The 21,750-nt window shown below is 39.7% G+C and overlaps 1 protein-coding gene across 1 annotated transcript in view; it reads left to right on the forward strand.

Moving 5' to 3' along the window:
• Positions 1-2,039: 2,039 nt before the first annotated feature.
• The window catches only part of FBXW10B (F-box and WD repeat domain containing 10B), a 39,913-nt gene continuing 20,202 nt past the window's right edge, over positions 2,040-21,750 (forward strand). Inside the window, exons 1-7 of the mRNA XM_074320006.1 lie at positions 2,040-2,726; positions 4,540-4,713; positions 5,674-5,874; positions 5,963-6,090; positions 6,861-6,983; positions 9,927-10,036; positions 12,826-13,026. Coding sequence (XP_074176107.1) covers positions 2,225-2,726; positions 4,540-4,713; positions 5,674-5,874; positions 5,963-6,090; positions 6,861-6,983; positions 9,927-10,036; positions 12,826-13,026 — 1,439 coding nt within the window. The 5' untranslated portion in view covers positions 2,040-2,224. The remainder of the gene's footprint in view (positions 2,727-4,539; positions 4,714-5,673; positions 5,875-5,962; positions 6,091-6,860; positions 6,984-9,926; positions 10,037-12,825; positions 13,027-21,750) is intronic.

Genomic DNA, 21,750 nt, shown 5'->3' on the forward strand with positions numbered 1-21,750 from the left:
CTCATAGTATTGCAAATCTTCTGGTTTAATCTGGGGTAACAACAACAACAACAACAACAACAACAATAGCAGTAGCACCGATCTCACACATTTGGTCTAATCCCTGATGGTAGCTATAATTTTTATTACCTGCCTTCAACTCTGCCACTCTCATCAATAAGGTGGAGAAACTGAGGCTCGGAGAGGCCAGGTAGCTTACTCAGATGATATAGTTGCTAAGTACCAGAATCAGTGTTTAAACCTAGTCTTGTCTGAAGCACAATGGTCTCCGTGTGCTTTTGAAACTCTCTTTTCAAAAGCCCAACATTTTAAAAGGCTACAGTGATGAGCTGGGTGGCTACTGTTAGGCAGGGAGTCTGTTATAGTAATTTTTTCTGACTTAGCAGAGTATCTTTATTAGTTATTCAGAAAAATGTCAAACCTGTAAAAAGCTGAAAGGATAGAACAATGAGGTCATATACTCCTCACCCACATCCACCAATTATTAGCATTTTGTTACACGTACTCTTTCTCTCTCTGTGTGTATATACATACACACATGAACACACCAGTATATGTGTTTTGTGTGTGTGTGTGTTTATATGTTTTTAGTGGAACCTTTTGAGAATTATTTGCAGACACTCATCCTGGATATGTCAGCCTTTATAGTGATTTTCAAACTGTTCTGTAGACTCTAGGTTCCCTGGAGAAGCTGCTAATCTAAATGTTGTGGATTTTGAAGCTGATATAAGACAGTATTTGTCATCTTTAACTTCAGGTTGAAAGGTTTTGTCTTTATCAGAATAGCCCCATTGTTCTCAATAATTGCTTCGCTAGCAAGTGAACTTTTGAACTTAATGACATAAATTTGTACTAACATAATATCACTTTTTTTTATGTTACATATTAAGGTTTTACAGAAGATATACTTTACAAACAGGACTTCACTATTAAAAATGTTTGTAAAGTCCGGAGCCCTCGGTCTGTTTCTGGGTCCTAACTGACAGCAGAAGCTTTCTGTGGGGGAGCCCCTGGTGGCCACGTGACGCATAGGTTGGCTCTAATGGCCTAAATCATCACTCCTGAATGGATCATACGCCAGGGCTAACAGGCAAAAATCTCAGGAAGTAGGTAAGCCATTTTCATGTCACTTTTTAAAAAGACTACACACATACACACTGATTATTTTTTTACGTGCATCTCAATGTGTGGACATTGTAGTGGACATTGACTGTTTTGCTGCCCAGAGCAGTGATCTCAACGACAGTAGTCTCAATGTGATGACAATGGGACAACAGCATTTATTGAGGGCTAAACCCACACCAGACAGTCGTCTTAGTGTTTTGCATATAATAGCTCATTTAATCCTCACCAAGACTCTACTAAGTAGGAACTATTGTTGTCTCAATTTTACAGATGAGGAAACTGAAGCAGAGCGGATTAAGTAATCTACCTGTGTGCACAGAGCTACCGTAGTAAGCAGCTGGGCTGGGGTTCAAACCTAGGTGTCTGGCACAGACCCCACACTCTTCACTGCTAAGCTGTACTGGCTCCCAGATCCATGGGTGGGTGTGTGATTGAGGTTGAAAATCCCCAAATATATTTTTAAGCCCAGTGAAAATTTTCCCCCTCAGGAGTGCTTCCTTGGCATTCTGAAGCAGTTAAATAACTTATATTTGTATTAAACATTTTTGTTTTTACTTTGATGATGAGTTAAGAAAATGAAAGTAAACACATTCAGCATCATTGCATAACCACCTTATAACCAAACCAAACAGTTATAAACATGAGAAGTTATATCTAATTTTGTATTCATGAATATTTCAAAGTCATTAATAATAACAACACTTGAAGCTCAACACCAGGCTTTACAATACTTTTTTTCCTTTAGAAGTGGTCTATATATTACTCAAATTTATCTAATACTACTTTATTGTTCTAGAAATGAGATGACCAGCTCTTTCAGAATATACACCAACTGCCTCCACATAGGTAGTGCCAGGTTTAGGAGATTTACGGTAAAGCCATGTTTCCTAGGAGGTCAGTACAAAAAGCCAGACTTCTACCGGCAGTTTCTGGGAGAGATAAGGTTTCCATCCATCCCAGTGGTATCTTTTTTTTTTTTCTGGGAGATGTTTGTAATAGAAAAGGCTCAATTAGGATATTTATCAGCTTCTCCTGCTCTTCTGGTGTTTGGTGGAGTTGACCACGGGCAAGGATAAAATGAGCTGGTCGTCTCAGGATCATGGAAAACCTGGAATCAAGGCTGAAGAATGCCCCCTATTTTTGTTGTGAGAAGGGAAACAATTCTGTCTTTGTGTGCCAGAGGTGTGAAACATGTATCTTGGCTTGGAATATCTTTTCTACCAAAGAGTGGTTCCAAAGGATCAACGAGATATCGCAGAGGAGGTTTCTAGTTAGCATCCTAGAGCAGTTAGATAGCTTATACTTGTTACACTATTTTCAGAATATCCTTCAGACCACACAGGGGAAGGATTTCATCTATAAAAGGTGCCGGATCAACCTCAGCAAGGAGGAGAAAATTGTGAAGTCTTCCTTTAACCAGATGTTGGATAAAACAGTGGAACAGAAGATGAGGGAGATGTTGCACTGGTTTGGGAATAGCACCCACCGAACTAAGGTAAATTACACGCTCTTGCTGCTGCAGATGTGCAACCCCAACTTACTGCTCACTGCTGCCGATGTCATCAGAGCCCTGTTTCAGAGAGAGTGGAACAAAATTTCAGGTAAACAAGGCCACAGGTAGAGACCAGAGGGCCCCAAAGACCAGGAAGCTAGGCTTCCGGAGCCTGTAAAGGAACCAGAGCTGTGGAGAAGCTTAGGTAGATGGGGATTTTCCAGAAGGCAAGGTAGAGTTCTTTGTCCTGACACCTGATCCTGTTTACCGAAGGAGAAATTGCTGAAAGTGACTTCCCTGTAGCAAATTGTCAAATGACAAATGCAGAAGGGTGTACAGAACTTTGAACTGGCAGGCATTTAAAGTGGATTTTTGTTCACCTTTGGACTAGAAATGGCTGGTCTGTGTCTCTGTTACTTAAGGCTGATGTGGTTCCTGCATCAGTGGGCTAGGAATTGGACTGGGCTTGACAGGATGTAAGGTGGAAACTAGTGAATTGTTTTGTGCTTCACCTTGGAGTGCACAGAAACCAGAGCAACAGGTCAAAACTTAAGGCTTTTTTTTTTTTTTTTTTCTCATTCATTCTACCATATTTCTTGCTTGTGTATAAAATCCAGCGTTGAAGTGGAGTTTATCCAAAGCTGGAGATAAGACCAGTGTAGTTGTTCTCAAATTTTAGCTTGTATCAGAATTCCCAGTAGGGTTTACACACACACACACACACACACACACACACACACACACACACACAGATGGCTGGGCTCCCTCAGAGCTCCTGATTCAGCAGGTCTGACAAGTTGCATTTCTAACAAGTTCCCCTCATGCTGCTGGTCTGTGGACCTCACTTTGAGAGAGCCATTGATCTAGGGGGTTGATGAGAAGATCTTGGAAATGTTTGGCTAGCTCAATCAGGGAAGCAAAAACAAAACAAAACAAAACAAAACCAGGAATGAGGCAAGAGATAGAAGATTCCAGAGGGGTCTGGAAGTGGAAGGCCCAGCATGGGGAAGTACAGGTTTAGTTGGGGTGGAAGAAGGCTGAGAGGGAACGGTCAGATGGAGGAGTTTCAGAGTTTGAGCTCTTTAAGACTAGGAATTTCCAATGTTTGTGAAGACCTGATTGATAGTTATAGTTGTAGACTAATGGAATCCAAAAGAATTTTGAAGCTAGATGACATAGAGGGCAATTAGATTTTGACGTATGCCACTTGACTTCTTTGGTGTATCAGGGAAGTAAGAGTGATAATCTGGAATGAAGAGTAGTGAAAAAAATCCAGTCCAGCTCCTTATTTTATAGGTAAGGAAGCCAAAGTTCAGGGAATCTGAGTGACATGGCCTCTGTCACCCAGCAAGGGGGTTGAAAACTGAGAGCCCCTTCTGAGCATCACCCACTGTGTAATGCTACCCCCACCACAGGGGAGGGCAGACTACAGCAGGCCTGGCATGTACATGCACTATTCAGTGGTTCTTTCTCAAAGGCTTTCATCACTCTCTATAGGAATCAGCTACTTCTATTGGAGTCAAATCCAGTTACATGTTGTGCAACTTTCCCCTTTTTCAGGGGGGTTTTATCTCTTAAAAACTTAAATGTTCTATTTTGACTAAAGGGCTGTTATTCATATCATTGAAGAATTAAGCCAGAGCTTCAGAAAAGCAGTCCCTCTTCCAGCTCCTGCCCACAGCTCTCTCATGCTCTCTCCTGGTATACAGAACTCTGATCAATTTTGCATTGTAGGTGAGCTGGCAAAACCTAATAAGGGCCTTTCCGTGATTTTTGCATAGAAACTCAGCGGCCCCAAATAAAAACAGACATAACTGGCCTGTCTATTTTGTGTAGATTTACAAGAAGCAAGTAGAAACGAAACCATTTCTGTCCACACACCTGCTTAAAGAGCAACCTTATCCTGCTTGTTTGTTTATCAGGTCCCGACGAAGACTCCAATCAGGTGTTCTTCTTCCCTGAGAAAGACTACGACCCCCAATCTGAGACCTCACATCTCTCCTGGGCAGCCAGAACCAAAGTGACATCCTTCCCTTTGTCCAAAGATTCAGGAAAAGAAAGCTTGCTTGAAAATGTGGGGACAGCATCTAATACTGGTAAGTCAGGTCGTAATGAGGAGACCAATAGATACGAGATTGGGAGTGGAGTTGGAGGGGCAGAGAGGGCAATAGCATCTCAGGGATGACAAACTTGGGGAATTAACATTCATCCTTTACCTATGATTTGTTGGGCCCTCTGATATTTATTCCCTCATTTAATCCCACATCCGGGAAGGGGAGAAGCAAGGATTAAAATCAGTCAGGATGATTCTAAAGTCCGTGTTTTCACCCCTTCAGCGTGGTGCCCCTGAGAGAAATCTGCAAATAGAGATCAGAAGGAAACTCTCAGAGCTTCTTCGGAAGTCTCTCTCCGACAAAGGCCACAGCCCCTTGTTGAGCCCCTGACCTCGGGCATGGTGGGCACCTCTAGAATTCAACCCACTCTTTTTGAAAAATTCAGTGGCTATTTTTGCAACATGGGATTCAGTTTTGAGGAGGAAATAAAAGCAGTGGGGAATTTGGGCCCTGACCTCAAGGCCCGCCTAAGTTGTTTTTCAAAGTAGATACATGAAGCAATTATAGGACATACAACACATAGGTTTTAAAACCTTTTGTATGGAAAATTTCAAATTTTCAAAGTAGATAAAATAGTATAAAAACCACTCACATAACCATCACCCAGCTTCAATAATGATCAATACCTTACCAATCTTATTTCATCCATTGACTTTTTAAAAAAATAGTTTATAATGCTTTCTGGTGCGATTTAAAGAAAATTCCAGAAACCATGCCATTTCACCCAAGCAGGGCAAACTTTGAGACTATAGACAGCTCCTTGAGCTGGGAAGGCTGAAAAGGACTTGTATGTTTGATTGGGGGGAGAGGGAGGTTCTACTTTCAGTTTTGGAGAAGAAAAGACACAAACCCAGTAGCCTGTGGGCAGACCCTGGTGAGTTTTACTGGGCTGGGGTTGCCTGAGACAACCCAATCATGAATCTTTCTCTGGCTTCGTTCTAGAGGGACAATGGAAGCCTCCACGCCAGTGTGTTCCTGAGATGAATAGGCTGTTTTCTGGAAAAGCAGAGTGGCCCAAAGCCAGCAGCGCCCCCTCCGATCTGTTGGTTGACCTGGATACCTTCAGAGACCTGTCTTCTGGACTCAGCAAATACCGGGACTTCATCCGTCACTTGCCCATCCACCTCTCCAAGTATATTCTAAGTATGCTGTGTGTCTGGGGGGATTTTTCAAGAGACCACTCATTGCAAACCCATTTGAAGGTTCCCAGGTCTATCTTTTCTGTCTTCAGGTATGCTGGATAAAAACACCCTGAACAGATGTGTCTCTGTGAGCCAGCACTGGGCCACACTGGCACAGCAAGTCAAGACAGACCTGTCGATGCATACATTTATTCAGAGCCATGTTGCCTTATTGCAGGTACTTCCTGTCTGGGAGGGAATGATCTAGAGACTGGCCTCATTTCCCTGTGGAGGTTGGCTGACTGTGAGTCTTTCAGTCTACTTGGTAGACCCTTAGCTGGCCTCCTGCTCCACGGCTGCGGCTTCATAGGCTGCAGCAGTCACTTCCTTTTTGTGTGTGGACTTCCTGTTAATCACCATTTACTGTCCCATTGTCAGTGCATCTAGCAGGGGCAATATGTATAGAAACCTCTCAGGAAGAAAGAGGCAGAGCCTTTCTGAAACCTCACAAAGCAGGAAATTTTCCCCCCTGAAAGCTGTATTTTGGTTTATGCAGTGAGAAAGCCATGAGTATGTTTCTGGGTCAGCCTCAGAAGGTTCACGGATGTTTATAAGGCCACAAGTTTATTCTTAAGTTAGAAGGCAATTTCCCCCTATAGTAACCATCTCTGGCATTTTTACTTCTGTTTCTTGCCTGAAGCCTCACCCTAAATCATGGATTCTTGGTAGCTTGAGTTTTTCCCAGCAGAGATAGATGAGAGAACATGAGAAGCAGCAACATTGGGAGGCAGGCCATACTCTGGGGATTTGGGAACTGCTAACCATCTCTTGCTGGTCTCGCGACTGACCTTTGGTATTATTATCCTCCTTAAGCCTGTCGGCACACACTCGGGACTAACTGGCCAGGCCAGGCTTACCCATCTTTCAGATATTGCCAACACTCATTTTCCCCCTCCTCTTGGAGAGTAGGAACGAAGAGCAGCCCTTTTCTGTTTTTTTTTCCCCCAGGGGTCCTACACATGGGGAATAGATCCTAATTACGCCAGCAAGCTTTTTATTCCAGTTCCTAAAATGACAGATGATGGAAAGCGCATGCGTGTGAAAAATCAGAAATGGAAACTGAGAATGAAGGTGGGTTCTGATGGCACTGGGGGCCAGTAACAGCATGTTACGTTCTTATGGGCCATTACAGGCTGAAGTGCAGGCTCAGGCCTCACATAAGGATATAGGAACTGGGAGGATATAGGATATAGCATATGGATATATGATATGGGTGCCAACATTCCCTAAGGGAGACCAGAGTTCTGTGCTATGTGTCCTTAAGCGAGTCATTTCCTTTCTTCAAGCCTTAAATTCCTCATCTGTTAAATGAGTGGATTGATTTGCGTATCCTGTCAGGGTTCTTCCTTACTTCAAGTCTCATGATTGTGTTCTAGGTCCATGGCACCAAGTCATCTGGTGGAAAGCTCAGAACCAAGAGCAATGTCAGTGATAGCTGGGATTTTCCTCAATACCTATCAGTCCATTCACCTGGAAGTTGCAAGAGTTTGTGGCTCTGGAATGAGAAGGACGTGAAGGAGGGCCAGGGCCAGTCCAGAATGTCCAGGGTCCAGAATGAATTAAGCTTTCTCACCTTTCACTTCCAGATTCATTCTGATTCTAGGATGGAAGGAGAGAGTTACTTAACAATGGACCTCCTTACCGAATCTTGGGCAATAATGAAGAAGAGTAGATGGAAGATTCTGGGCTCTATGTTCTGCCTATCCAGGCATGGTTCATTCCTAAAACCATTAGATTCCTACTCTCTCCTCTGCTCAAGGGCCCTCTATTTTGAAACATATTCCATGGGCCCCAAAAGAATACTTAATGAGAGGTGGTCGGAATGTAGCTTTCCATAAGGAAACTGTGTAGTATAAATTATAATTTGAGAAATAGAAGCATCTGGAGAGACCATCCAGTTTATGTTTCTGTAGAGGCCAGACAAGTCCCACAAATGAGGGAGGTGGGTGGTGTGAACAGCAAAGGACGGCGGGACTGTGATGAACTAGGCGATGATGAACTTCCCATCTGAAGGGGCCAGTTGCTGTTCAGCTACAGCTAGTTGTTGCCATGGCAGACTGTGGACCTCAACTTCACAGACCATCTCTGCTCTCAAGAGAAGTTAGAAATCTGAATCATCATGTGACATCTCTTTGCTTTTCATAAATGCTGGCAGCCAATTAAAAGTATTAAAAAAATATATGGGCCTGGGAAAAGGCATTTATTTACCTCACTAGACCTGCAATTTTTAAAAAATCTTTGAGTTGGCCCATTCACTCATTTTATAGGTGAAGAAACTGAGGCACAGAGAGTTTCAGGTCTCTTAGCCAGCTGAGTGACAGAGATGCAAGTTAAATGCTGACCTGTTCTTTCCAAACCTGTTGCTCTGTTAAGTATGACAAAACTAACACCCTTCTTCTTTAGGAGATATGACTAGTAATTGCCTGACAAAAAAGGACTACCTAGACAGTGTTTAATATTTTAGAAAATGTATAATTTAAGAGAGAGAAACAGATAAAATAATATGGAGACCAGAAGAGAACACGTGAAGTAGCAAGACTAAGCAATTAAGGGGTCTGCTAGGAAAAGGTGGAGGTAACTTTTTCTGAGGGGTGCTGATTGCAATGGGTACTGAGCTCAGTGTTCCAGGTACAGTGCCAAGGGCTTTGTATACATCGTGTACTTGGTCTTCACCATAGGTCGGGTAGATAGTATTGCTCTCCACTTATGGATGTGGAAATGAAGGCCGTGATGCTAGAAAACTTGCCCAGGTTCTCAGAGCTGGTCAGTGGCAAAACTAGGATTTGAATCCAAGTCTTTTTCCTCCCAGACTCTACCATGTAGCTCCTCAGGCTCTCAAAACTTAAAAGATGAGCAAGAGCCAAGGAATTCCAGCCTGGGCTGAGAAACCATGAAAGCCTCCTTTAATCCAAGGCAGGATATTAGACCTGCTTGGACATTGGAGGGGAGGCAGTTTGACAGATTCTTCTGGGGAGAGACTTCAAGGTAGATGTCATTACGGGTTAGAGATTAAGAAGGAGAGTGAGCTGAGGAAAGTGGACACCCTGGAGAAGAGTCTACAGGCATGGAGAAGGCTAAGGTTTGGAAGGAGACTTTGGAAGTCCCCAGGAGGACTCCCAGATGCAAACATGATGGTGTGGTCTTCTTTGCTTTCATGATAAACTCACCCTGCTTTTTCATTTTCTGGTAGTGTGATTATTATTTGCTGCTGTTGGAGGGTGAAAAGTATGGGTGGGAAGAAGAGTGGAACTGGGAGTCCAGTTGAGTCATCTATGCCAGAATCTAGCATGCCTGGCCTGCCATAGCTGCTCAGAAAGTGTGTGATGAAGGGAGGGAGGGAGGGAGGGAGGGAGGGAGGGAGGAAGGTAGGAAGGAAGGAAGGAAGGAAGGAAGGAAGGAAGGAAGGAAAGATTGACAAGGGAAGGCAAGCACCACTGCTGAGCCTTGATAAAATTTATTTCTCTTGTCTGAGGCTCAGATACCCTGTCTGTAAAATGATGAGAATACTTTGTGGGGCAGCTTTAAGGAGAAATTAAGGTTGCAGGTGTATGACAACTTTGAAGCACAAATGCACAGAGTGTGTGGCAGTAATTTCATGTATGGCTTGAGTTCCCACGAGTACGCTTTGTAACTGTCAGGTATATACAATATAAATATGAAACCCCCACTTCCATGAAATGGTTGGTCAAAGGGCACCTGTGACTTTATTTGTGAGCATACCCTTTGTGAGCTCATTTATTATAAAAGTTGTGCTATCAGCAACATTGAAAGTTCATGGAATCAGAATACATAGAAAAAACAAAGAGGTGAAAGGATAATTAGGACCCTGGACTCAACATTTTCTAACTCACGGATTACTTTAATACCTGCTAATTGGCCCCACCCCATCACCACATGGCAGCAGCCACAGCCTGAAGAAGAATCCATGGGCCCTTGCGCCCTGGCCAGGGAGACTCTAGGGCTTGCATGGGTCAAGTTGTTGATGTACTTTGACTCCAGGTGTTCTCTTGTTAGAATGACTACAACCTGTGGACTGCATACTTGAACCAGGAAACCCAGCAGGTCCTGATGGAGGAGAGAAATGTCTTCTGTGGGTCTTACAACATCCGCATTCTCTCTGACACGTAGGTACTGGGGTCCAAGTCCAGGTCTTCGGGGACCCTTGAATTACCCACTCTGGCATCTTAGAATTCCTATGACCCTTGTTCACTTGGAAAGGCAATCTTTCCTCTCCTCAAACTCTAACTCCACACTAACATGAGATCCCATTTGGAGAATAGGTGCTTGATTTTTGCACCATTCTCAGCAGTGTGTGGAGGACACTTTCCCCTCATAAATTTTGGGTATAGAGACCAACAGCTTTTTGCACAATTTATATGCATGGAATCTTTCTTTTTTGAAATACCTTTATTGTTTTATTCTAATTTTAGAAGTAATATATGCTTAGTGGGAAAAAATGCACCAAATGCCAGAAAACGAACAGAGAAAAGCAAAGATCTCCTATAATCTTGTCACCTAGAGATAACCATCAGTAATGTTGATGTCTATCCTAGAATTTTTTTCTTTGCATGCATAAATAGGTATTTTAAATAGAAATAGTGTTATGGCATATGTATTTCTTTTTTTTTTTTTTGGCGTATGTATTTCTGTAACCCATTTCAGCAAGATACTGTGGATATCTTTCCATGTTAAATATAAAAATAGTATTTATGATAACTGCATAGTGTGATGACATCATTTGGATATACTATTAGAAGACCCTTTAATAATCAACTTTCTGCCATAGTTTAGGCCTAGGACTTCTGTGGGGACAGAGCCAGGAGTGTAGTTTCCAGGCTCTCGCCCTCACATGGAAAGGTACTCATTTGGGTAGTAAATGGCCATCAACTGTGATTGGATGGCCATCAGCAGTAACCAGTGAGCCATTGGCCACTAATATAATTGCCATGGCTATGCTAGCAGAAAATGGGGGCTAGCAAGAAGATGGTGGCTGACCTAGCAAGCAGCAGAGTGTGGATTGCGGATTGCAGAGAGGCAGATTGCAGTAAGCAAGTGAGGTTGGTTGGCAGAGAAGTGGACGGCACGTTGCGAACAGTGTGGCTCCTGCTTCCTGTGTCTCCAACCCAGCCGCCAGCGAGACTATAATGGTATGACTCCCCTATCTATGGCTCTGTGGGCATTCCTTTTTGGCCTCACCATTTCCTGTGTTCTTATGTGGGGAGCGGGACCAGAGACCCCGCATTGCACCCTGCATGACAACTTCACTCTTCATTTATAAGGTTTTGTGAAGGCCATTGCTATTTTATTTTTGGCTGTGAGTAGTACTGACAAATTTCATCTTGACCAATCAGTAAGGAGAAGAGAGAGCACATAGGGGAAAGGCAGAGTTGAGTTTTTTTTTTTTTTTTAAAGATTTGATTGGGGAAGGGGAACAGGACTTTATTGGGGAACAGTGTGTACTTCCAGGCTTTTTTTTCCAAGTCAAGTTGTTGTCCTTTCAATCTCAGTTGTGGAGGGTGCTGTTCACCTTCAAGTTGTTGTTCTTTCAGTCTTAGTTGTGGAGGGCACAGCTCAGCTCCAGGTCCAGGTGCCGTTGCTAGTTGCAGGGGGTACAGCCCACCATCCCTTGAGGGAGTTAAACCGACAACCTTGTGGTTGAGAGGACGCGCTCCAACAAACTGAGCCATCTGGGAGCTCAGTGGCAGCTCAGCTCAAGGTGCCATGTTGAATTTTAGTTGCAGGGGGCACTGCCCACCATCCCTTGTGGGAGTCGAGGAATTGAATTGGCAACCTTGTGGTTGAGAGTCCGCGCTCCAACCAACTGAGCCATCCGGGAGGCAGCTCAGCTCAAGGTGCCATGTTCAACCTTAGTTGCAGGGGGCGGAGCCCACCATCCCTTGCGGGACTCGAGGAGTTGAACTGGCAACCTTGTGGTTGAGAGCCCACTGGCCCATGTGGGAATCAAACCGGCAGCGTTTGGAGTTAGGAGCATGGAGCTCTAACCGCCTGAGCCACCGGGCCGGCCCCGAGTTGAGTTTTTTTTTAATTGCAAATAAATTTTTTTTTAATTAGTTTCAGGTGAGTAAAGTTGAGTTTTTATGAACAGTATGGTGATAAATGCTCTTGAGAAGAGATGATGACTGGTTGAACTCAACATATAACAAATAGAATGAGGATTAAATTGCTCCTTGTGTTTAGAGTGACTATACATCTCTGTTTACTGAAACAATCCCACTTCACTCTGTGGTCTTGGAGTAATCAATAATAGTGTCCTCTTTCACAATTAAAAACTGTTTAGACAATAAATAATTTGGCCATCCTGCTCATATTTTATCTATTTGCTAATAATTTTATGACTGGAAAATTAATTCAACTCACCCTGTTTTATTTGACTACAAGCTCATTGAGGGCAAGGTCCATATCTTACTTATCTTTGTAGTTCTTATGGTTCCTATTAGCACAAGACTTTGAATCTCTATATGCTCATTGGATATTGGTTAAGGAAAACAACAACAACAACAACAAAACGGTGGGATATGCAGTGGATATAGGGCTTCCTAACTGTGTTCCTCTGAGGTTTTCAATGAAAAAAAAAGTTTTCTGTGGTCAAATAATTTGGGAAGTGCTGCATACTCTGTTCTCTGTCTTGGGGATTTATCATACATTAGCATATATATATATATATATATATATTAGTTTTGACTTTTGTCTTTAGGTTTTAAATTTACCTGAAATGTATGAGGTAGGGAACCATCAGGGCCCTTTAATACTAGGCTTTACCTTCTGCTATTTCCCCTGTGGGAAGGCTCTGAATTTTCCATTATACCTGCAGGTGAAAGCCACCTTGCTAAGTGAGTTCCAGGCAAGACACTAACTCTTCTTTAATGGATCATCCTTTTCCCCTGCAACTCAGGCGGGACGTAAATAGAATCATACACTATTCTGGGGGAGATTTGGTAGCTGTGTCATCCAATCGGAAGATCCAGCTTCTGGACATCGTACAAGTACGTGAGGTGCCTATCAAGTTCCAAGGCCATGCTGGGAGTGTCCGTGCTCTTTTCCTGTGTGAGGATGAAAACTTTCTCCTGAGTGGGAGTTACGACCTGAGTATCAGGTGAGTGGTCCAAAGACGTTGTGGTCCACACTGCACTCAGGGCCTAAAGTCAGCTTGTGGAAGAAGTACACATGCTTTTTCCTTTTTGTATTTATTGAAAAGTTATCCTAAATGATACTGACTTCTAGAATAAGCTACAACATTTTTCTTTTTTGGCAAGGTAAAAACCAAGAATTTGTATGTTTAAACTTTGAATGAAAGAGATTTATAACAATTACTAGATCTATTTTCTAGTTGAAGACCGTGAATCAGAAAGTATCTTTTTTTAGCAATATTAGCTGAAGGCATAATTTATATTTCTTTTTATAGATTCCTTCAGGGGAAAATAGTTTTTGTGGCTATGACATACGTTATAGAAGCAAAATAGTGTTTAAAATGTATATGAACATATATTTTTGAACAATATAATAAAAACCCACGTACTCATTACTCAGGCCAAGAAATAGAACATCATTCTCTAAATCCCACCATGTTCCTTTCCCTTATTGCTTCTTTCTTCCTCCCAACCAGAGGTAACGTTATCCTAATTTTTATAGTAATTATTCCTTTGTATTTTTTTTATTCCTTTGTATTTTTAAATAGATTTCTTTATAGTTTTGCTACCTATTTATCTCCAAATATATTTATTACTTTCGTCCATTTTTGAACTTAACATAAATGGAATTGTGTTTTAAAAATTAATCTGTACCTGATTCTTGCATTGAAATATGATTTTGAGATTCATCCATATGATCTAGATAGCAGTAATGACTTTACTTTCACTGAGATATAGTATTTTATTGAACAATTATATCATAACTCATTTATTTATTCTTCTGTTAATGGATATAAAGATTGTTTCCAGTTGTTTTTATTGTTATTATTATTGTTTCAGTGAGTGCTCCTATAGATGCTCTTGAATTTGTCTCCTGATGCATATGTACATGAGATAAAAAAAGTTTTTTTTTATTTTTTATTGAGACACAATTGACATATAAGGTTTTAGTTTTACTACGTGTACAACATAATGATTTGATAGATGATTACCACAATAAGTTTAGTTATATCCATCATGACACCTAGTTACATTTTGTGTGTGTGTGATGAGAACTTTTAAGATCTACTTTCTTAGCAACTTTCAAATATGTGACACAGTATGTTAACTGTAGTGCATGAGCTTTTTTTTGTTTGTTTGTTTTTGTTTTAAGGTATATTCTCAGTAGTGGAATTTCTAGGCAGGAGTACTAAATTGTTTTCCAAAGTGGTTGTATTTACTTACACTCCCATTGGCAGGGTATGTGAAGATCCCTTTTCATGAATCCTCACCAACACTTAGTATTGCCAGTGTTAAACATTTTGCCAACCTGATGGGTATTAAATAAATCCTCATTGTAGTTTCAGTTTTAACATCCTTGATTACTAGTGAGATTAAGCATCTTTTCTTATGTGTAATGGGGTTCTTCAGAGAAATAGAACCGGTAGGATATATATTGGGGGTACCAAAAAAATGCAAACACATTTTAAGAGATGTTATCTATGTATTATTTTTCAAAGTTGAATTGAATTATGATGGCAATCTGTAGTATGACATTCGCTCAAAAGATGGCGTTAATCAAATGAATGCTAGCATCACCATGCAACAGGCAGGACAGTCAAAGAAAATGGCAGAAGCACAGTTGTCGTTTGAGGAGCACAAGACCATTTTGAAGTGGTATTTGAAATTCGAGAATGTGAAAGTACAACAATGGAGGCATGAGTATGCAACAGCATCTCCAACACGCCTAACAATGGCACGCATTCATGATAAGTTTGAGGTGCATGGAACTGTGTGTGATGCGCATAAGGGACGATCCAGGAGGCCCAGCACAGCAACGAGTCCTGCTTCTTCTGCTGTGGTGTTGGGACAGTTTACAGGCTCGCCACAGAAGTCTACCCAACAATGTTCGCTATAATCAGAAGTGTCTGGACGCTGATGGTAACCAGTCTGAGCACCTCTTGTAATTGCAGAAGTCAAACGTGACTTGTATTCATCTTTCATTACCAGTATATATTGAGTATAAGAATTTTAATACAGTTTTTTCCTTTCTTAAAATGTGCACACATTTTTTGGCACTCTCTGTATATATATAGTATTATATATAATATTATGTATATTGTATATATTATGTAATATTATATATGTGAGGTGTGATCACAAAATACAGTGAATGTTTAAATTAAAAAAATGTATTACAGTAAAAGACACATTGCCATTAATCCCTCTCAAAATACTCCCCCTCACTTTGAACACACTTAGTTCTTGTCACTTTCTGACAGTTCTGGAAGTCCTCTTTCATGAGTGTCTTTACTTCATCATCCAACATGACAATGCTCCATGTCACACATTGCTCTGATACAGCAATTTCTGTCAAGTCAAAACATTACAGTGTGTCCTCATCCACCTTATTCACTGGATCTGGCACCGTGTGACTGCAGGCTCTTCCTCAAAGTCAAAATGACAATGAAAGGAAAATGTTTTGAATCAATTCAGGACATCAAGGCAGCCATGACAGTGCAACTAAAGACACTAATGAAAGAGGACTTCCAGAGCTGCTTCAGAAAGTGGCAAGAATGATGGGTAAGTGTGTTTGAAGCGAGGGGTGTTGTCACACAGCAGTCTAGCCGACAGTCCCCCGTGTCTTTCCTTGAGGAAAGAAAAGTCTGTGAGACTGTGCCTTTTTGGGACTTTGCTTATCTCAATGTTTTACACCTTATGTCTCTCTGTCTGGTCCCCAAAAGATGGTTTGCAGCCAAAGACGGGTAAGCTAGCTCATGTGAGATACAACCTAAGCCAGGTGGAACCGAGTGGGGACCCCCAATGAGCTGCCTTAGAAAATCAAAGAAGGAGCCTTGCCTCCCCTTCTTCCCTGCCTGGGAAAAGCCATTGCTGACTCTGGCTTTCCTCTCTCACCTGATTGTGAGAGAACTCATGAGGGCAATAAAGATCAGCTCTCTCCACTTATCTCAAAGGAACTGTCAAAACATGAGAGACTTGCCCTCCAGGGAGGTGCATACCTCACCTAAGTCATCACAAGACTTTCTGCTCCGGCTGCTTGGGGACAAAGATAATTGGTTTGATTCAGTTTTGTGACATGATGTATGAGATTCACAGACAGTGGAAAAGATAATGCTACTTCCTTGTATGATTATCAATAAAAGCCACCATTTGGCCCGATTTGGGTCTCCAGTCTCTGGTAACTACGAGACCACTGGCCTTCTGAGATTTAACTGCATTAAGTCTCTGTTTCTTTCTTTCTTAAAACCTAACTCAACGCTGCCCCTTCTGGCACCCTCACTGCTCATGTTGCGCTGGATGTGACAGAGGGGGAGTATTTTGAGGGGGATGAATGGCAGTGTCTTTTACTGTAATAATATTTTTTATTTAATTAAACATTCACCATGTCTTTTGATCACACCTCATTAATAAATAAGGAAGTTAAAATTGAAACTACAACGAGGATTTATTTAATACCCAATAAACAGGCTCATGAAATTATGGAGCCTGGAAAGTACAAAAATATGCAGTGAGGGCTAGCAAGCTGGAGACCCAGGAAAGTTGAGGGTGCAGATGAAGTCTACAGGCCATCTGCTGGAGAATTCCCTCTTGCTAGGGGACGCCAGTCTTTTTGTTGTATTCGGGTCTTTAACTGATTAGATGAGACCATCCACATTGTGGAGCAAAATCTGCCTTACTCCCATTTCACCAATTTAAATGTTAATCTCATCCAAAAACACCCTCCAACTTGACACGTAAAATTAACCATCACAATACGTTTTTGAGCCATTTGTGCTTCCTCTTCTATGAAATTCCTGTTCAGTTGTTGTTGTTGTTGTTTGGCCCATTTTCCTGTTGATTCATTTATTCTTTAATTATTGATTTATAGAAGTTATTTGTATTTTCTGGATACCAATTCTTTGTTTATTTTTGTGTTATAAATTTGTTCTTCCAATTTAAGACTCATCTTTTCACTGTGGTGTCTTTTGATGAACAGAAACCCTTAACTTTAATGTAGTTGACTTTGTCAACTTGATATGTTTAAGAAATCATTCCCTACCTTAAAATTATCAGGGCATTCTCTGTAGTGTTATTTAAAAAGGTTTTTTGAAAATAATTTGCCTTTCCTCTTTAGGTCTTAAATCTACCTAAAACTAGTTTTGTTATATGAGGTAAGGGTCCAATTCCTTTATTTATTTATTTTTCCTTTCTTCATTTGGGTATCCAGTTACCTAAGTACCATTTATGGAAAAGACTGTCCTTTCCCCAGCTGGTCTGTGCTATTTGCTTTGTGATAAGATAAGTGTCCACATGTTTCAATTTCTGTGTTCTCTATTATATTTCATTTGTCTGTTTGACAGTTGTTGGTCAATACCATATTGTCTCAATTACTTTAGTTTTTAGAGTCTTTATATCTGGTAGGACAAATTTCCCCATCTCATTCTTCTTTTCAGATGTTTTGATTGTTCTTGGGCTATTGTACTTGCATTTAAATATTTTTTGTGTGGGGGGGGGAAGGGAGAGGTTTGTTTTCATTCTTTTTTGGACCTCAGGTACAGAAGACTGAGTAGCTTACACTTCTCTGTTCATGCCTTGTTATTATTATTATTATTGGTTTGTACAGGCTCCATTCCTGTTTTATTTATCTATTTATTAATTCTTTTTTATCTCTAGTCTTCACTCCTATTTACTTCCCCCATGGGTTACCATCTAATCTTTTTTTAATGTGCTTTTTATTTGTGTGTGTCCTTTTAAAATGTGTATTGATATATTTTGTACAATTATAAAAATTCTCATCCATGGTGTTATTTTAAACTTTTCTTGGTTTCTAACTTTTGTGCCTCATCTTATGTTTCAAAGATTATCCATGTTACCCTCTAGTCAGTTGATTTTAACTATTGTAGATCTGCACATATACATTTTATCTGCTGGCTTCCCCATGGATGAACACTAACTTGACTCCAAATAATGCTGCATTGAGTGGTATCGTTGTCCCTTCACGGACATTGTGAGATTTTTTAGGGATATGTACGAAGGAGTGGGCTTGCTGAGATATAAAGTGGGCAGTACCTAATTTGACTAAGTAGTACCTAATAAGTTTGCTTATTAACTTTTGGGGCTTCTTCTTTTTAAAATTGCCTGATTATGTCCTTTGCCCATTTTTCTATTAGAGCTACTCAGATTTTCTTAATAATTTGCAGTTCCATATTTTCTTCTCTGTGTTAGTCCCTTGTCAATTTTAAAATTACACATATCATTTCCTATTCTTTTATCAATTTATTAACTTTGTTCATAGTGTCCTTTGTTGAATAAAAATTCTTAATATTGATATAATAAAATTGATCACTTTATCAATATTTTTGGCTTTGTGTTTGTGATTCTTCCCAACTATAGGTCACAAAGATATTTTAAAATATTTTCTTCTATTAACTTCATAGCATTACCTTTGCATTAAGTTCTTTATTCTATTTGAAGTTCAACTTTGTATGTGATATTAGGTAGAATTTCCATTTAATTAATTTTGTTTTAAATAAAATGAGCAGTTTTTCCCACAGCAACCACTAAATAACCTGCCATTTCCCCCCATTGATTTATGGTGCCATCTTTATCATATGACAATTTCCCATATATACATGAGAATGTCTCTGTGAGCTCTCTATTCTAGACCATTGGTTTATTAATTTTTTTCCATCAAAACCACCTTTAAAAATTTTTAAAGACAATTTTTATAGAGACATTTTAGGTTCACAGCAAAATTGAGAGGACTGTACCCCTAGCCCCCGTGCATACATAGCTTCTTCCATTATCAACATCCCCCAGCAGAGTAGGACAATGTTACAATTGATGAACCTGCACTGACACATCATAATCACCCAAAGTTCATAGTTTATCTTAGGGTTCACTCTTGGTGTTGTATATTTTATGAATTTGGACAAATATATAATGACACGGATCCATCATTATAGTATCATACAGAGTATTTTAACTGCCCTAAAAATCCTCTGTGTTCTGCTTATTCATCCTTCCTTCTTATCCCAACACCTGGCAACCACTGATCTTTTTCGTCTCTATAGCTTTGCCTTTTCCAGAATGTCAAACAGTTGGAATCATAAAGTACGTAAACTTTTCAGATTGGCTTCTTTCACTTAGTAATATGCATTTAAATTTCCTCTATGTCTTTTCATAGCTTGATAGATTATTTCTCTTTCACACTGAATAATATTCCATTGTCTGGATGTACCACGTTTATTTATTCATTCACCTACGGGGGAACATCTTGGTTGCTTCTGAGTTGTGGCAATTATGAATATAGAACTGCTATAAACATCTGTGCGCAGGTGTTTGTGTGGACATGTTTTCACTGCCTTTGGGTAAATAACAAGGAGCATGACTGATGGATCATGTGGTAAAGGTGTGTTTAGTTTTATAAGAAACCACCACTTGTCTCCCAATGTGGCTGCACCATTCTGCATCCTCATCAACAATGAACGATAGTTCCTGAGGCTCCACATCCTCACCAGCATTTGGAATTGTTAGTGTTCTGGATTTTGGCCATTCTAATAGGTGTGTATCTCATTGTTTTAATTTGCATTTCTCTGATGACCCATGATGTGAAGCATCTTTTCATGTGCTTATTTGCCATCTGTATATCTTCTTTGGTGAGGTGTCTGTTAACATATTTTGCTCATTTTTTTAATTGAGTTGTTTGTTTTCTTATTTTTGAGTTTTAAGAGATTTTTGTATATTTTGGATAACAGTCCTTTATCAGATATGTCTTTTGCAAAATTTTGCTTCCAGTCTGTGTCTTGTCTTCTCATTTCCTTGACATTGTTTTTTGCAGAGCAGATAGTTTTAATTTTAATGCAGTCCAGGCTATCAAATATCTCTTTCACAGATCAGCCTTTGGTGGTGTAGCTAAAAAGTCATTGCCATACCCAAGGTCATCTAGTTTTCTCCTGTGCTATCTTTTAGGAATTTTAGTTTGGTTTTACATTTATGTTGATGATCCATTTTGAGTTAATTTTTGTGAAGCATGTAAGATTTGTGTCTAAATTAATTTTTTCGCATGTGGATGTCCAGTTGTTCCAACATCATTTGTCAAAAAGATTATCTTTGCTTCACTGTATTACCTTTGCAATCATTTGACTATATTTATGTGGGTCTATTCCTGGGCTCTTGATTTTGTTCTATTGATCTATTTGTTTATTCTTTCACCAAAACCACACTCTCAAATTACTGTAGCTTTATAATAAATCTGGAAGTCAGGTAGTATGAGTCCTCCGACTTTGTTCCTCTCCTTCGATATTGTGTTGGCAATTTTGGGTCTTATGTCTCTCTATACAAACTTTTGAATATGTCTGTCCATATCCACAAAATAACTCACTGGGATTTTGATTGGGACCACCCTGTTTTATACATTTTTATTTGTTTTGTTTTTAGTTATGTATTTGGAGACTGTTTTAATTAATATATGATTGAGGGGCAAGTTCTACTCTTCACTTTCCATTTTTATGTAACTTAGCTATAGTATACATTTTTTTTGAGTTTTTAGAGTAAGTTTATCGACTTAAAAAACCTAACTGGACTTGATTGGGGTTGCAGTGAATTTATAGACTAATTTGTGCAACATATTTATTTCTTTGTTTTTGCTTAGAGCTTTAAAATTTTCTACAAATCTTGTGTACTCTTATTTAATACCTATAGGATTTATAATTTTATTGCTGTCGTGAATGGTGTCTTATTTTTGCTTATATTCTCAAATTGGTTAATGCTGGTATGGAGAAATGATGTCGAGTTTTGTAGGTTGGTTTTGTATTCTGCAACTTACCTAACTTCTATTATTAATTCTAAAAGTATGTGTGTTGATTTGGTTTTTCTATGTAGGTGATCTTATCAACTGAAAACAATGACAATATACTATCTTTTTTTCTAATACTTATAGTATTTTTAAAATTTTCTTTCACTCTAACTTTGCCTAGGCCTTCTAGTTAAGCAACAGCAGTGAGAGCCACCATCTGTATCTTGTTCTCCCTTTTTGAAGGGAGTATATCTATAGTTTCTTCATTAAGCATAATGCTTGCTGTTATGACTTCAGTTTATAAGTTTACTAAGCCAAGGAATTTCCTTCTATTTCTATTTTTCTAAAAATATTTATCAAATACCTTTTCTGCATAAATTAAGAAAAACAACCTGGACATGTGATCGACCGTGTTGATAGAAACAGAAATTCAAAACATGCTTTTTTTTCAGACCATTGGGACATCGTTAAACACACAGTGGGTGCATGGTAGTCTCTAACAAACAGGTAAGGCCATAGGACATTTGGGAATAATTGAAGAAAAAGCTTAACAAATTGAAAGAAAAACATAAAAACACATTTATTAATCATTTATTATGTACCAAATCTAACAACTCTATGAAGTAAGTCCCATTATCACCCCCAGTTTGCAGATGAGGAAACTGAGGTACTGAGTGGTTCACATAGCTAATAAGTGATGGACCTGAGATTAGACCTTAGGCATCCTGGCTCCAGAGCCCACTATCTTAACATTATACTTTGCCCTTTCACAAAAGCAATCTGGCTGTAGTGGAAGTCTATATTAATGATAATTGAGAGATCTCAGGCAAGTTTGCTTATTAAAAAAACAGTGTGACTCATACATGTTTCCATATATCTCTTAGATATGCTTTAGAAATATACATAAAAATAT

Source organism: Rhinolophus sinicus, linkage group LG15, assembly GCF_036562045.2.
Source record: "Rhinolophus sinicus isolate RSC01 linkage group LG15, ASM3656204v1, whole genome shotgun sequence".
Taxonomy (NCBI): domain Eukaryota; kingdom Metazoa; phylum Chordata; class Mammalia; order Chiroptera; family Rhinolophidae; genus Rhinolophus; species Rhinolophus sinicus.